This window comes from Megascapheus bottae, chromosome 26, assembly GCF_031878675.1.
Source record: "Megascapheus bottae isolate mThoBot1 chromosome 26, mThoBot2.hap1, whole genome shotgun sequence".
Taxonomy (NCBI): domain Eukaryota; kingdom Metazoa; phylum Chordata; class Mammalia; order Rodentia; family Geomyidae; genus Megascapheus; species Megascapheus bottae.
This window is the reverse complement of record NC_143534.1, coordinates 6,257,184-6,274,535: the sequence shown is the minus strand read 5'-3', so window position 1 is coordinate 6,274,535 and position 17,352 is coordinate 6,257,184. Positions and strand designations below refer to the sequence as shown.

At 37.1% G+C, this 17,352-nt stretch overlaps 1 protein-coding gene across 6 annotated transcripts in view; it reads right to left on the bottom strand.

Annotated features, from left to right (window-relative positions):
- The window catches only part of Tasor2 (transcription activation suppressor family member 2), a 50,807-nt gene that overhangs the window by 18,585 nt on the left and 14,870 nt on the right, over window positions 1-17,352 (bottom strand). For 3 of the 6 annotated variants that reach the window (XM_090318833.1, XM_090318829.1, XM_090318830.1), the window contains exons 5-15: window positions 17,232-17,304; window positions 11,296-11,387; window positions 8,470-8,607; window positions 8,205-8,329; window positions 8,105-8,124; window positions 7,914-8,013; window positions 6,793-6,893; window positions 5,545-5,648; window positions 3,980-4,052; window positions 3,813-3,878; window positions 1,225-1,947 (exon numbers count right to left, since the gene is read on the bottom strand). In XM_090318833.1, coding sequence (XP_090174959.1) covers window positions 1,225-1,947; window positions 3,813-3,878; window positions 3,980-4,052; window positions 5,545-5,648; window positions 6,793-6,893; window positions 7,914-8,013; window positions 8,105-8,124; window positions 8,205-8,230 — 1,213 coding nt within the window. In that variant the 5' untranslated portion in view covers window positions 8,231-8,329; window positions 8,470-8,607; window positions 11,296-11,387; window positions 17,232-17,304. Of the gene's footprint in view, window positions 1-1,224; window positions 1,948-3,812; window positions 3,879-3,979; window positions 4,053-5,544; window positions 5,649-6,792; window positions 6,894-7,913; window positions 8,014-8,104; window positions 8,125-8,204; window positions 8,330-8,469; window positions 8,608-11,295; window positions 11,388-17,231; window positions 17,307-17,352 lie in introns of those variants that run through there. The other 3 variants (XM_090318831.1, XM_090318832.1, XM_090318834.1) reach the window with 2 other exon arrangements.

Genomic DNA, 17,352 nt, shown 5'->3' with positions numbered 1-17,352 from the left:
AATTTCCCATTAACTTTTTGTAATTTTAATTGCTCACTAAAAATTTCATATCCAAATTCATGAAATAATACTACATCTGAATTTTGGCAAATAGCTTTTTTTTTTTTTTTTTGCCAGTTGGGGGCTTGAGCTCAGGGCCTGAGCACTGTCCTCGGACTTTCCCAAGGCTAGAGCTCTACCACTTGAGTCTCAGCACCATTTCTGGCTTTTTTTCTATATATGTGGTTACCGAGGAATCAAACCCGGGTCTTCGTGAATGCTAGGCAAGCACTCTACCACTAGGCCAAACTCCCAGCCAGGCAAATAGTTTTAAAGTAACATTATACAAAAAAAAAAAGGATATTGGTTTTGGGCTGGGAAAGTGGCTTCAGTGGTACAGTGCTTGCCTAGTATGCAAGAAGCCCTGAGTTTGATTCCTTTGTACCACAAATACAGGCACTGTGCTAGCTTTGAGCAAAAGAAGTTCAGAGACAGTGTTGAGGCCTGAATTCAAGCTCCAAGACTGGCATAAACAAACATATGCCAAACAGTGTCTCACTGAGAACACTAAGCATGAAAACAAAATAATGTAAGAAACTATGATGAATATTAAAACAATGTAAAAAAAAATTAGAGCCATTTTAGTTTTCATGAGAGCTAAAGAAGTAGTTATAATGAATTTAATGCATATTTCCTTGTGTATTTATTTTCGTCCTTACTAAATTATCATAGGTTGTAAGCAGTAGAAGAACAGTGAAGAATAAGCTTAAAATAAATTCAAAGTTGTCTAATCTGACAACAAAGATCTAACTTTTGTACAAACAGGAAAGATCTCTCACAGGTTCTAAAGAAAGATTTAAAAAGATGATATTCAAGGACAGTATTTTGTTTATGTATTATTCAATGCCATGTTTCTCCGACTACATGTCAGAACCCACTGGTGGTCACTAATAAACTTAATGTGTCACCACTAGACTTTTTTCCTTCACTGAAACAGAAATTACCAGATTACATTACAAATGTCTTTTTATGTTTCCAAATGTATGAATTTGTGGCAGTTATTAGATTTTGAAGTAATTTTTTTTAAATTTGTTTCCAAATGAATGAATTTGTGTCACATGGCCAGTTTGTGCACCGTTTCTAATGATCTTTAAGTCCTAACCAACTTAGAGCCTTCTGCCAAGCTATAGTCCAAAGTATAGGCTTCAAGCCTATCGTTACTATTGTAGTAATCCAAATGCTCACCTCTTCTTCTTTTCTGAGGACACTGTCCTTTAACTAATGTAAGAGTTTCTGGAGAGTGAGACCCAGGATCTGGTTCAGATACGGTTCTCCTGGGAAAGGGATGGCATAGGTTCATCCTTTTACTTTGCTCCACGAGGGGTATACTGGCCTTTCTCTTGGGTTGCTCTCTCGGAATTGATGCTGGTGGATGCACTGACACCATAGCTCTGCTGTTGTCTGCATTCAACATATTTTCAGAATTTTCTGTTTCAGTTTCTCTTTTTACTTCTGCTTCTGGGTCAAGAAATTCAGGATCTGGAGTCATAACTAAAGAAAATCCAGCATCACAAATTCCATCTGAAACAGAAGGAGTCTGTGGTCGCTCTTCTAACAAATCCCGAGCAGTAGATACATCCAAAGAATAACCACTGGAATCTGAAATGTACGACTTCAACTGAATGAAAGACTCTACAGAGCACTTTTCAGGAGGGGGAATCAAGTCAAAATCAATAGGCAGTTTTCCAACTGATACAGTCTCCTTCATGCCATCCTGAGGTACAGCAGTCAATGAAAGGCTATTGTCTGTTCTGGAAAGTGCTTGCAAATTGCACTGTACTAATGTCTGTGGATGTGTTCTTTCTTCAGGAAGGGATTTCTTTGCTTCTATCAGGGCACAATTAAGAGCAGGTATTATAGGTATAACTTTCAAAGACATGTCATCTTCGACTTTCCAATCCTTCACCCCTAAAACAAAGATTGAAACTTGTTCTCATTTTGGTTTCTAATAAAAGAGGGAAAAAATGCTTTGAATTTCAAAATTATGGAATGATTAAATCTGCTACAATGTTTCAAATGAAAACTGAAGGGGGGGAAACTAAGAATACTTGTAAGTTTATTTAATAAGCAAATAGCTCCATATTCTTGAAGTGATACACATAAAGAAACTGAAAAGGCATTGTTTGAGAAACAACTGGTAGGTTAGAATTAGTAGACCAAGTACAAACTGTTACTGAGAAACACATGAAAAAAACAGCATTACAATGTTTATTTAAATAGAATTTTTGTGCTAGTCCTGGATAGTAATAGCTCTTTGCATGATTGGTAATTTACAATTAAATTGTAGGAAAGAGGCTGAGGATATAATTTACTGGTAAAGTGCTTACCTAAAGCACAGGAAGGGGCGCGTGCGCACGCGTGTGTGTGTGTGTGTGTGTGTGTGCGTGTGTGCGTTTGGTAATTTACAATTAAATTGTAGGAAAGAGGCTGAGGATATAATTTACTGGCAAAGTGCTTACCTAAAGCACAGGAGTGTGTGTGTGTGTGTGTGTGTGTGTGTGTGTGTAAGAGGAAGAGAGGGGAAGAGGGTGAGGTTGGTTAAAGTATACTAAATAGATGGTGGCTCATGCCATAACTATAATCCTAGCTACTCAGGAGTATAAGATCTGAGGATCAGTATTCAAAGCCAACCAGGGCACAAAAGTCTGTGAGACTTATCTTCAACTAAAAACCAGAAAACGAAGTGGTAGGGTGACACAAAGTGGTAGAGCACTCCTCGCCTTGAGCTGAAGAATTTAGGGACAGAGCCCAGACCCTGAGGCTCAAGCCCCAGAACCAACCACCCTCCCACCCTGCCCCTGGCCAAAAAAAAAAAAAAAAAAAAAAAAAGACTACTAAATCAATTATACCTAGCATCCAATCATTCTAGTATTATAATTGATAATACTTTGTCACAATTACCAAGAAAATACAGCTCTCTTGAGTGACAGTATAATTTAAGCAAAACCCACTTTAAAAACTTATATAAGGGCTGGGAGTGTGGCCTAGTGGTAAAGTGCTTGCCAAACATGCACAAAGCCCTGGGTTCAATTTCTCAGTACCACACATACAGAAAAAGCGGGAAGTGGTGTTGTGGCTCAAGTGTTAGAGCTCCAGCCTTGAGAAAACCCAAGGTCAGTGCTCAAACCCTGAGTTCAAATCCTAGGACTGGCCAAAAAAAGATGTAAGAAGAACCTCAATATTCAGTAGGCCAGACTATAAAAACTGAGGCTAAGCTATATACTCAAGCTACATACTCAACATTCATCTCAAAAAAGGAGGAATTAGGCTATACAAAAAGTACTTAAGCTATTGGAATAAAAAGTGATACTGAAATTACAACCTGTTAGGCACCTAAAAGACAGGTTTTGATTCTCCATGAGTCAGTAATATCCTGAGAATGCATGAGCCAAGCTTGAAGCCCAACAATTCACACAGGGAACAGTAAGTCATATTAAGACTTTTAAGATTACATTTACCATAGTCTCACTAAGCTACCAGTCAGATGATGGTAAAATTATCTCCTACATACTCCTGTTCAGTTAACAGATAACTCAACTTCAGATATGCTTAATGTAAGGCACTTCAGAGACAGCAAAGTAGAAAAAATATGAATAGATATTGGAGAGTGTAACACTCAAGAGGATAAGGTACACCTGTCAAGAAAGCCAAGAAGGGTCTGGTAGGTGAAGCAAAGTGAGCTACTGAAGAGGGAAAAAAGCAGTTAATGGTAAGTCAGATTAGACCGTAAGGCTAGGAAATACATTGAGAATGAGATACCACTGTATACTCACCTGTTGATAGAGGTGAGTGAAATAAATGTAACCCGTATAGACCCATCTGTTGTTCCTCTTCAAAGTCTACACAGAACGAGAATGAGAATAAAACTTGAGGGTGCTGATCTTTTAAAACAAAATTAAACAACAAATATTTTTTTAAACCCCCAACAAATAGTCCTTACCTGGTGCTGGTATTAAGGCTGATGATGTAAGTAAAATGAAAACCTCTCTATCTTCTAAGCACTTGACAATTGCCTTAAACATTAAAAAACAAACCAACATATGAAAGAAGATTCTCAAGTACCTCTTCGCTCTGTTAGAAGCATTACTACTGACTGGGGGAACCGAGCTCCCACCTTGCTAAGAGGGCTTTCAAGAGTCACTGCTCATCATGGCCATCCAGGTACTAGTTGAACAAAGTGCAGATGACACAAACTGGCCTGAAGTGACTGACATACCTCATTTCACCAATTCCCACCCATGTGAAAATGAAAACACAGGGCCTACATAAAACTTTCATAGAGGGCAAAACGAAGAACACATAGCATTTGAACCTGATTACCACCTAGAATGAGAAAATAAGCCCATTAAAATGGTTTTCTTTTCCATGCATTGTAAAATATCTATTATGCTCAGTACTAGGGTTTGATCTCGAAAGTTTTATACCTGCAGGGCAAGTCCACAAATATTAATAAAAATCGCTGGGTACCGGTGGCTCAGGCCTATAATCCTAGCTACTAAGGAGGCTGAGCTTTGAGGATCACAGTTCAAAGGCTGCTGGGGTACGAAAGTCTGAGACTCTTATCTCCAGTTAACCAACAGAAAATCAGAAGTAGGAGCTGGGAGTCTGGCCTGGTGGTGGTAGCATGAAGACCCAGGTTCAATTCCTCGGTACCACATTCATAGAAAAAGCCAGAAGTGGTGCTGTGTAGAGCTCTAGCCTTGAAAAAGCCCAAGGACAGTGCTCAGGCCCTAAGTTTAAGCCCCAACACTGGCAAAAACAAAAAACAAACGAGCAAACAAAAAACAAACCCCAAAATCATAAAATAGAAGTGGTGCTGTGGCTCAAGTGGTAGAATGCTAGCCTTGAGCTGAAGAACTCAGGGACAGCCAGGCCCAGAGTTCAAGCCCCATAACCAAAATCCAAAAACCAAAAATAAAAAAAAATTTAACAAAAATCATTTTACCAATCTCAGATCTAATTCAGCCAGCAAACTTAGACATCAATTTCTCAGTTTAAGAAAAAGAATAAAGCCGGGCATGGTGGCTTACGCCTGTAATCCTAGTTACTCAGGAGGCTAAGATCTGAGGATCGGGGTTGAAAGCCAGTCTAAGCAATACAAAGCCAAGAGACTCTTTATCTCCAATTAAAAAGTGGGGCTGTGGCTCAAGGGTAGGGTGCCAGCCTTGAGCTGAAGAGCTCAGGGACAGCACCCAGGCCAGAGTTCAAGTCCCATGACCAAAAAAAAAAGAGAGAGAGAGAGAAAGGGGGGGGGGAATATAATTAGGGGCCAGGAGTTTGGTCTAGTGGTAGAGTGCTTGCTTAGCATTCATGAAGACCCGGGTTCAATTCCTCAGGATCACATACATAAAAAAAGCCAGAAATGGTGCTGTGGCTCAAGTGGTAGAGTACAGCCTTGAGAAAGCCCAAGGGCAACACTTAGGCCCTGAGTTCAAGGCCTGGAACTGACAAAAAAAAAAAAAAAAAAGAGAAAAGAAAGACAGACTTAAAATGAATGGTTCTTACCAACTGCTTATTTTTAATATAGTCTGTTAGCTTATCTAAGTTTTCTCCTTGTTTATTTGACAGTTCCACCTCGTACAAATCAAAGCACAAATCTTGACAACAAACTGTAGAGAAATCAGAAAAACATCTTATTTCTAATATTACCTATAATTCAATCATTTTATACATTGCTCAAAAATTTTCACAATATTCCTAATTATAAAACTTCACAATGCTTAAATTATAAAACTTAATAGAAAGTTACTGAAATAATTTCTTAATAACAATGTCACTTGCACTGAGACTCCTATGGTTTTAACAAAACAAATATCAAGTAAATAAAATAAATGTTAATATTCCTAGAACTAAACGACCAAAATTTTCCTCTCATTTTCTTCCATTTAAACTTAAAAATATATAAATAAAAACCATTAAAACCTTACTCTTCCTTTAGGGTATGTTTCCAGCTCCTTTTGTGTTTTGTTCTGTTGGCAGTCCCGGGGCTTGAACTCAGGGCCAGGGTACTGTCCTCAAACTTTCTCAAGGCTAGAGTTCTACCACTTGAGCCACAGCACCACTTCCCACTTTTTCTGTGTATGCGGTACTGAGGAATCAAATCCAGGGCTTTGTGCATGGTAGGCAAGCACTCTATCACTAGCCCACACTCCAGGCTCCAGCTACTTATTGATTTTGACATCATATTTCAAATGTCATGTTTAAGAAACAAGTATTCAAGAAGGGAATCTATATACAATCACTGGCACATAGATTTTTCGAACATAATTAAAATTAAGCTGAGGATCTGTATGTCATAGATACACATTAATCTATGTAATAAAACATTATTTCTATAGAGTATATAGCCCATCATAGATTTTTATGTCTATGTAGTTATATTTATACCTCTAATACCATGTATATAACATTGGGTACCCAAATACTGGGTCATCGCTCTTGTACTATTTGTATCTAATATTCACATATTAAGGATACCATGTACCTTTTGTTCCTTTGGTCTTGACTTCCAACTACTTTTAATATTGTTTGCTCAATGTAGCACTCTATATTAAATCTGGCCTTTGTTATCAAACTATCTTTACAGTTCCTATTTGGCTTCGAAAGAACTAAAGAACACGACAATTCTAAAACTTTCTGAAAAGACCCTTTTAAGAATCATATGAAAGTTACTATATCTGTGTTTGAAGACAGACAGGAAAACAACTGAAACTAAGCTAAGGACATGCAATGTGCTACCATATTCCAACAGACCTTTCTGCTCCAAGTAATTCTGTTTTCTAAAGGCTGCTTCTGGTAGTATTTCTTTCAAAGAAGACACTTTCATTATATATTTAAAATCTAGTTCCCGTGGTCTAAAAAAAAAAAAATCAAAACAATTATCACCAAGCAGTACAATAAATATGGGTAGGTTAGTTAGTAGGCTTTAACTCTGGCCTGGGTGCTGTACCTGAGCTCTTCAGCTCAAGGCTAGTGCTCTATCACTTGAGTCACAGCACCACTTCCGGTTTTCTGGTGGTTAGCTGGGGGACTGGGGTGGGTGGCGGGAGTTTGGCATAGCCGTAAAGTGCCTGCCTTATATGCACAAAGACCCGGGCTCAATTCCTCCGTACCATGTACATAGAAAAAAAGCTGGAAGTGGTGCTGAGGCTCAAGAGGTATAACTCTAGCCTTGAGAAAGTCTAAGGACAGTGCTCAGGCCCTGAGCTCAAGCCCAAGACTGGCCAAAAAAAAAAAAAAAAAAAAAAAAAAGTCTCATGGAATTTCGAGCCCAGGATGGCTTTAAACTATGATCCTCAGATCTCAGCCTCTGAAACAGCTAGGATTACAGATGTGAGCCACTGGCACCTGGCTTGATAATTCCATTTTTTAATTTATTTAGCAGCTATATTCTATAGTAATAAGAATCATCCCTTTTCTTCATTTTTTTAATTACTTCATTTATTTATTGGCCGGTCCTGGGGCTTGAAAAAAAACAGGAACTGGGCACTGCCTTTGTGCTTTCCTCAAGGCTCTACAACTTGAGCCATAACACCACTTCTGGCTTTTCTATGTATGTGGTAGTGAGGAACTGAACCCGGGTCTTTGTGCATGGTAGGCAAGCACTCTACCACTAGGCCGAACCCCCGGCCCCTGTATTATTAGCCTTTTACTCTACACGTCCAAACAAGCATACCCTAATATGAAACTAAGTACATGCAACTGCTTTATCTCAAGGCAATCCTGTCAAGACCCTGAAATGACAGCTTAAAAAACAATGAGGGGCTAAAGATACAGCTCAATGGTAGAACACTTGCTTAGCATGTGGGTTCAATTCACAGAACTGGTGAAAACAAAAAACTAAGTGTGAGGAACGACACAAAATATGTACTTACAACTGAGATGGAATTATTGTGTTATAAGTGGACCGAAGAGTTATATCACAAAGCACACAACCTTGAACAATTAATTTTCCTTTCCATGGAGAGATGGGAGCTTTAAAAAATAAGGGTAAAAAGGAAACTCATTATTTATGAAAGAATATTTACTCAGAAAAAATGTTAAAAAGAATGAAATAATTTCTCACCATCTATACTGAGTTCAAATCTACAAAAGAAAAAAGAAGAATTTTTTAAAAGCACGAGAAATATACCAAGCAAAACAAAGCATGTATATTCATTACTTACATGCTTTTATAAGCTGGTGCTGCCATGGTTTTAGGTTCCTTGTATTGAAAAGCTACAATTAAAAAAGGACAGACTTGTCTGGGTCGATTAATAATAGTGTTGCCTGAAAGTTCATAGAGGTAACACTGAAAAAGAAAAATGAGCATTATTAGCAGTATGGAAACTGCATACACATTAAGTTTATCTCAACCCCACCCAAGCTTGAAATCTGATAAATTCAATGCAGAAATACATCTTAGGTATTGTTTATTCACAGACAATATACCTGACTCAGTTCAAAGGCACGAAAATGGCTTGTCTTGTCAGAAACTTTGTTAGCATGTTTAGCCACATGGCAGTCATAACCAGAAGATGGCCTAGTGTAGTTAGCTGTGTAATTCTCAGACACAAACTTGACTTTCCCCTAGAATAAAAATATTAAAACTCATCAGCCTTCCTCAAATAGGAGTAATTTTACCTGTATAACTCATTTGAAGGTAGTCTAATAGGAATACGGATGCATTTTTACCAGTAAGTTGAAAACAATGATCTTAGGGGCCAGTAATTTTTCTTTTCTATGAATGTGGTACCAAGGAATCAAACTCGGGTCTTCATGTATGCTAGGTAAGCACTCTACCACTAGGCCAAACTCCCGGACCAGGGCCAGTAACTTTTAACACAGTATCAAATAAATACATAAGCATTCCACATTTAATAAAAATTTCTTACAGGAAAAACTATATAACCCACTATCTTTTATGATCTACTCACTTGACTAAAACAGAAAACAATGAAATATATAAATCCCTAAAAATTAGTTTTCAAACTCAAGTACAAAATGAAATATAAAGTGTAACAGGGCTCTGGAAATCCCTAAGGAACAAATATGTAGCAAAGTGCTTTGTGCAAGCTGGCAGTGACCAGTGAATGGTCACTAGCAATCTGTATTACAGACCTCTTTATCAAGGGTTAAAGTTAAGTTTACTGAGACTAAGGGTATAGCTCAGTGATAGAATGTTTATCTGATATAGGCAAGGCCCTAGGTTTCATTTCCAGCAATGAAAAAAGGAAATGAAAAATGTTACCATACACTGAAATGTCCTAAGATGATATAAAATAAGTAACTATTCATAATATGATGTTGTTTAAGAAGAATAAGGTTCTCTTTTGGGTTAAGAAATCGATTACAAAAATATTAAAATTACAAAATATGTAATATACATCAAGGGGCAATAGGATTGTAGGCAATTTAAATGATTATAAGACAGACGTAACTGCATTCTTTTTGTTTGTTTTCAGATCTCACTATTCAGCTGAGGCTGGCCTGGAACTGTCCATCCTCATGCCTCCTAAGTGTAGGCACTGAAGGCAACTACCATCACATCCAGAAAACTATATTCTTTGAAGCAAGACTTTTTTGTGTGTGTAAGTTAAAAATCCTCTTTATAAGATCACCAAAGGCAATACTAAGAAATCAAAGAATGTCAACAGCTCTGTTCAAATAATCATCTCTATCTTTTCCATTAAAAATTTTATGGTATCAGATCTGATTTCACTTTTGTGAAATAAGTAAGGATAATGGAAAGCACTGGCAAAAATTAAACAGCAATATCCAGCCAGACAGGAGAGTATGAATGGAAAAGAAACCAAAAGAGAAGTAGACACTAACCCATGTTATCATCTGTGTTGACAGGCATACTTTCTTGTAGCACTCATCACAGAGAAAATAAGGATTAAAGAGGGAAAAACAGGGACTGTACAGCGAAGTAGTGTTACTTTTTCTTTAATTCTCAGGGAACAAATGTTGAAATACAGAAAATTCACACTCTTAAAAGTCAGGTGGGCAACAATGGCTATGCCTATAGTCCTAACTTCTCAGGAGGCTGAGACCTGAGGATTGTGTTTGAAGCCAGCCCAAGAGAGGAAATCCATTAAGACTTTTAGCTCTAATTAAACACCCAAAAGCTCCAAGTGGTAGCATGCTAACTTTGGGGGAGGGAGGTTTATAAACCAAACAACTTAAAGTAGTAAGAAAGCTAAAAGAGTAGCAAGGCAAAGCAAGACCACAAAAAGCACCCCATCCCTATCCTTCTGAAATCAGGCTCCTCTACAATTAGGGTGATTATTCTAATTGAGTGATTCATTTAAAAATGCACTACTTTGGACATTTAGAAGTTGTAAGATCACTACTAGTGGTGTCTCATGGAGGTGTAAACTGGGCTGGATATCTCAAGGACAGAGAACATGAAGATTTCTTATTTTAACCACAATGCATGCTATTACCTAAGGTTTGGTTTTTAAAATCATGATCATTGCATAAGCAACTACTTGTTTTGTTATTTCACTTTTTTTTTTTTTTGCCAGTCCTGGGCTTGAGCTCAGGGCCTGAGCACTGTCCTTGGACTTTCTCAAGGCTAGAGCTCTACCACTTGAGCCTCAGCACCACTTCCGGCTTTTTTTTTTTTCTATATGTGGTACCGAGGAATCGAACCCGGGTCTTCATGCATGCTAGGCAAGCACTTTAACCACTAGGCCAAACTCCCGGCCTAGTGGTTAAAAACGTGAATTTCCTAGATATCAGTGAGTGGAACTGCTCAGTAAATACTTTTTAATACTTTGAAGTGTCTTCTAAAAATATATTCACAGATGAGCTATTAAAATACGACAGATATAGTGGTCCATACCTGTAATACAAACTACTTGGAGGTAGAGATTTGGAGGACAAAGTTCAAGGCCAGCTCAGATAAAACTTAGTGAGACCCCATGCCAATCATATAAGCAGAGCATGGTGGTGTGTGACTCCAATTCTCTGTTAGACCATAGGTAGAAGGATCAAGGTCTAAAGTCGGGTTTGGGTAAAAATTCAAGGCCATCTGAAAAAATAACTCAAGTAAAAAGGGGTGAGGGTGTGACTCAAATGGCAGGGCGCTTGCCTAGCAACCACAAAGCTGAGCTCAAACATCAATAGTGCCAAAAAGGGAAATATGGTATCATTTTTTTGAGTTTGGATAGGTATCTTAATAGATAAGAACTATAATTAATAATGTACAAAGAAATTCAGGCTGACAAACTTCAATTTTTGAAATTACATAAAAACACATGTGGGCTTTACCTTAATTATATTAAAAATTACAATATAACCAGATTTCCCATGATACCATGGTCTTGGATGAAGATAGTCTGAATATTTGGAAATGTATACACCTATAAAAGTATAAAACATAGATTAATTTAGACTTGAAGATTATCTACCCAAATACAATTTAGATGTAACAAGAGAAAAATATAGGAGAGAACTACACAAGGAGTGATACTGATCAAGACTCACACTATTCATAATCTGATTTAACGGAAACTCCTCTGAATGACTAGTTAAAACAACAAGAAACACAATGATTAAGTGATAACACACTATCCCAAGAACAGAAGTCCACTGAAAAATACTTTGACATCATCATTTACCTTTTTTTTTATGGTTGTGAGGCTTGAACTTAGACCTAGGTGCTGTCCCTGGGCTCTTTTGCTCAAGGCTAGTACTCTACCACTTTGACTCACAGCTCCCACTTCTGGTTTTTGAGTGGCTAATTGGAGATAAGGATCTCACAGGGACTTTTCTGCCCCAGCTCTACTGAACTGCAATCCTCAGATCTCAGTCTCCTGAGTAGCTAGGACTGCTGGCATGAACACTAGCACACAGGCTCATTTACCTTTTATATAATCGCCATTTCGATATTATAAAGAAACAAACTTAACAGTAAAGGATATCTGACAACTAATGTTCTACATGGGCACATTAACTGAAAAGGGGTAAAAAATGTCACATTCTTAGAAAAATCTAAGTTTGTCTTTTCTTCTATTTTTCTCTCTGTATAATCACCCAATGAAAAGGCTTAGGGTAATCTGACTCTCAACATATAATTCACAAAGTGTCAGAAAGCACTCTTATTTAATCATATGTACCAAGAATTATCTATACAGCAGGTTTCTGGGCAGTGATAAAAGTAAACAAAACAGGGTTCCTGCCTCTATTAAGACAGTTACACTTCTTTTTTCCACTTCAGTCACATCATAGGCCCAAATATAGTAACTTTTAAATACGTGTCAAGCATATGTTGTATCTGAAGGCACAAAAAAAATGGAAATAATCAGTAGTAAGTATAAAGAGCTTGAAAAACACAGAAATGTTAATATATTTGAGCAAGAAGTTCTTTAGACAGAATATCTCCTACATAAATAATGAATGAATGAAAACACAGAATCCTAAAAGATAAATTGTTTATGGCATACATAGGCCACGCTATTGAATACAGAGGTAGAAAAAGAAAAGAAAAAATCTTGGTATGACTTGATGCAAAGCTTAGACTTCATACTTTATACTGTACAGAGGAGAAAAAAAACCAGCACAGAAGATGTGTCCCTTAGAGAGGAAAGGCTAGAACTCAGGTCACTTAGAAAGCTACTGCAGTTGTTAAGAATCTGAAAAAGGAATCCGAACAAGTTAACAGCAGAAGCTGGGTGTCAGTGGCTCATATCTATAACCCTAGTGGATCAGGAGGCTGAGATCTGAGGACAGGGGTTGGAAGCCAGCCAAGTCCATGAGACTCTTGTGGCTCAAGTGGTACAGTGTTAGACCTTGAGCAGAGAAGCTTAGGAACAGTGCAGCCAGGCCCTGAGTTCAAACCCCAGAATCACTACAAAAAAAAAAAAAGATAGCAGGGGAAATAAGGAGGAAATGGACAGAAAGATCCCTCAGTTAAGGTGTTTTGGAATATAAAAGACAATGGGTAGGAAAACTCTATTATAAGGATAAAGGACAACAAATCCATATCAGAAACTGGGATTATAATCAGGAAAATAAACTCAAGAGTAGGAGAGTCCTAGTCACAACAAAATTATTAAAGATTATCAATATACTTTTTAAATTACAAAGTTACAATTACACATAGAACTATTCACATCCATACAAGCCAAAAACCATCAACTATAGAAGTAGCATTCTATCACCAATCTCAGCATGGGTTTATGAATATGTCCTTGTCGGGAACAACCTAGTTTTTGAGTTTACTACTTCACTCTCAATCATCATAAAATCATGATTGCAAGAATTCTTTTCGTAGCAATTTAAATTGCTACCAAAATAAATAAAATTACTACAAAAATTCAATGATTTGATGTGAGCTCAAGTGTTTACTTCTAATTTACTTCCATATTCTTTCTTCCTCTTCTTTTTTTTCTGTGCCATCTCTAGGGCTTGAATTTAAGACCTGGGCAATGTCCTTAAGCTTTTCCCCTCAAGTCCAGCACTCTACTACTTGAACCACAGCTCCATTTTCAGCTTTTTGGTGCTTAATTGGAGATACAGAATTTCCTGCCTGGGCTTGCCACAAAAGGCAATCCTCAAATCTCAGTAGCTTAGAGTTATAGGCGGGAGCCACCTGGCACTCAGTTTACTTTCAAATTCTTAAAAAATTTTTTAAGCCAATGAAATAATGCAAAATAGAGAGAAAAAAAAATGATTTTGTGCAGTTACTAAGGCTTAAAATATACCACCCACATAATCATTACTCTGGATGGAAAGATTCTTTCATGGCTATCCTTTCACTTATAATTAAGTTACTGTTTGAACATTTTCCTGCCTTTTAATTCTTTAATGGGCAGAGAAAATAAATTCATTCCTTTAGACTACTTCATTTGAGAACTCATGTGGGATGAGGAGAAATATGGCTGTTTCTGTCTTAGGTTTATTTCTGTGTGTGACTCAGGGTCTTGGATCTAACAAGTCTGTTTCTGTAGGAGCTAAGAATTATCCTCCCTACCTCTGTCTAGGTCTACTCTGCAAGCACCCTTTTCTACTGCTTGGACTCTTCACCCAATCAGTGGGGGTGGCTCACTTGATGGGCAAAGCTTGCTTTGTCTTTCAGGTGGTGCCTCTGTCGTCCTCTGGAGTTATCAAGTGCTGGATGCTCTCATTGACATTTTACATTTTTCTGGGGATTGGCTCTCAGACACATTAGATGGGAACAAACTGTGTTGAGGAACAACAATCCAGAGGGCAGAGAGGGAAAGATACTGGAGTTTCCCCCTCCAAGTATTGTACTGTCATTACATTATTAAGCTTTTCTCCCCCAGGAGTCAAGGCTCATGTACGGGCATATACAGCTTCTCAAAAGAGTGCTATCTAATTTGTACCTTTGTTGGTAGGCATTACAATTAATTACACTAGGAATAATAATGAGTAGGAGAAATGATTTTGCTCTACTATGCAAAGATGCGTTTCAAGGGATAGCCAGTGACTTAAGACATTGTAGCTCAAACTCTTATAATCTCCAGGGACAGACTGTCTCTCTAGCACAAAATAGAAGAGCTTTAGACATGCTCACAGCTACTGAGACAGGGCTTAGTCATGGCAAAGAAAGATTGTTTGGGGGTTAAAAAGATCAGGACAAGTCCAAACTAACATCCACAATTTAATCTTTCTTGAGATCTCTCAATTTAGAGAACAAGAATGGCTCTCATGGGGAGACATCTGCTCCAGATTCTCTTGACTGTACCTTTCCTGGGATCCCTACAATAATTCTATGAACCTCTGACCACTGTATTTTCAACCTGCTTGTTAAGTTTGTTTCTTCTAGGTTGGAGTCTATCAAGTTACAAATAGCCATTAAAAAAAAGATGCTTTATATCAACTGTCCTCTGGTTTTACCATGGATATATTGTGTGCCTAAAAGACTTCCTGGAGGATTCCAGACTGCCATACTTCATTCTGACCATTCTGGATGTGTTACATCATCTATATTCCCTTACACCGAGAGGGGGGATGAGAGAGAGAAGAGGGAATTGAGTGGTAGATGAGGATAAAAAGTGGCAGACAGAACACATGACAGATAACATGTGTCCCATATCATGGTGTTTCTTGTTCCTACAGTGCCTCGGGGTTCTGCTCAAATTCTTTTTTTCTCCATAATACTCTTTAAGTTCCCATTCAAAAACTTCTTGCATAATGCCCTGGGTACCTGCGTGACCAGTGAGAAGAGCTGCAGTGACATGTACAGACCATTGAACAATCAACACAAAACCCAAAGGAGGAGATAAGAGAAGAGTCCTGTACTATAAAACTGCCCTGAGAGAACTCACTGGACGCTTCTTTTTTTACTTATTAAAGAATTTATTAACATTGATTTTTACATCATATTTCAAATGATGTATTAACAAGAATTCAAGATTCTTAGATTTTAGAACATAATTAAAATTAGGCTGAAGGTTTTTATGTCATAGATACATATTAATCTATGTAATAAAACATTATGTCTACAGTCATAAATTTTTATGTCTATGTAGTTGTGTTTGTTTATATTTCCAAAACCATGATCCTGGACTCTTCTTTAAGCCCTTTAAGATGGACACAGCCCCACTACTTTCTCTGATGGCTTTCCTTTCGCTTTTATATAAATTTACTGTTTACTTTTTTCTTAAGAAATGAGATGAATTTCAATTTTTTTTGCTTTCTAATTACCATACAACCCAATGATTCCATTGCTAGCTTTATACCAAACAGAAATGAAAGCATGTCCACATATACACAGCAGCATTACTCAAAATGTATATTAACATACTCAGAATATATGAAACAATGTTCAACTGATGAACAAAGATAATGTGATATAACTATATAATATTCACCTACAAAAAAATGAAGTACTGAAACAAGCTATAATATAGATAAAACCATTATCCTAAGGATAATTATACATAAAAAACTATATACTAGTTTCATTAGTATGAATGTTCATTCATAATAGGCAAATCCTTAAACACACAAAGTAGACGAGTGGTTCTGTGAGCTTTTTTGCTCAAGGCTAGCCCTCAGAGCCAGAGCCACTTTTGGTTTTCTGGTGGTTAATTAAGAGGTAAGAGTTTTATAGACTTCCCTGTCCGGGCTGGCATTGGATCGCAATCCTCAGATCTCAGCCTCCTGAGTGGCTAGGATTATAGGCATGAGCCATCAGAGCATATTTTAAATTATACACTTTGTACACGCTATATTATATACTCATTGTAAGTGAGTTTTGCTGTTTTTTTTTGTTGTTGTTTTGTTTGAGGACATTTTATGTTGGGAATTTAACGTTGTTCTCAAAATGTCAGCAAGAATCTAGCCAAGACCTCGTAATTCTTTCCTTTCCTGACCTCTATATTTTATAAAACCAGACACTGCTAAATATCCTCTTCAGTTGAGATCCTTTGGTTGTGTGTCAAACTCTACCTTCCAATTTTCACATTATGGACTCCTCTTGCCTCTTTTTCATTCTATAACATCATCTACCTCCTATATTAGGTCCCATTACTAATTTAAAAATTCTGTTCTTTACTATTTTCTCCAATACTATCAAACATAACAAGAACTGGACTTCAAGTAATTAATATTCTCACTTCTGGTTCTGATCTCTTTTCTCTTTGAGAAATACTTATGAGCTTATTATTTCTTGAGTGCAACTCATATAGTACTGTTACTAATAAATTACTTGATACAAATTCCTGGACTAATTAAGCATTTTATACAGTATCAGTCTTCACACAAACTCTATGAAATAGTCTAATCTACTTTCCAAATGAGAAAGCTGAAATTAAAAAAAAATTGTTAGTTCTTAAGCATTACATCACTCACGTCTCAACTCATTAGCAATTCCAAGCAACCTACTTCTCTCATCTTGTGTCTTTTCTACTACTATCATTATGGTATATGCTTGGAACCTTGTATTTGATTCTTCCCTATTTTATTCCCTATTCACATTCCACAGTTTTGTCAAGTTTGATCTATTTTACTCCCTTAGTCTCTATTCTTAGTATCATTATGATAAGAACAAATTCTTAAGACAGTATTACACAATTGGCACTAAAGAATACCATTAAGTTTCAGATTCAAAATTCCTATGCTTAAAAGTTCTAATTCTAAAGATTATTTGTTTGGCAGTAAGTTTTTAATATTTGTTTCTTATAGAATTAAATCTCATTAAGTAAAAGAAGAGATTCTTCTCTTCCTTACAGACTCACCTTTGGCTGGATCACCAAGAGTAGTAACAGCACTGCTGCCAACACAGAGTCCACGCTGACATATCACTTTTGCCTTTAAACAAAAGATACTATTTTGCTTATTACCAGTCTCGGGATAAGC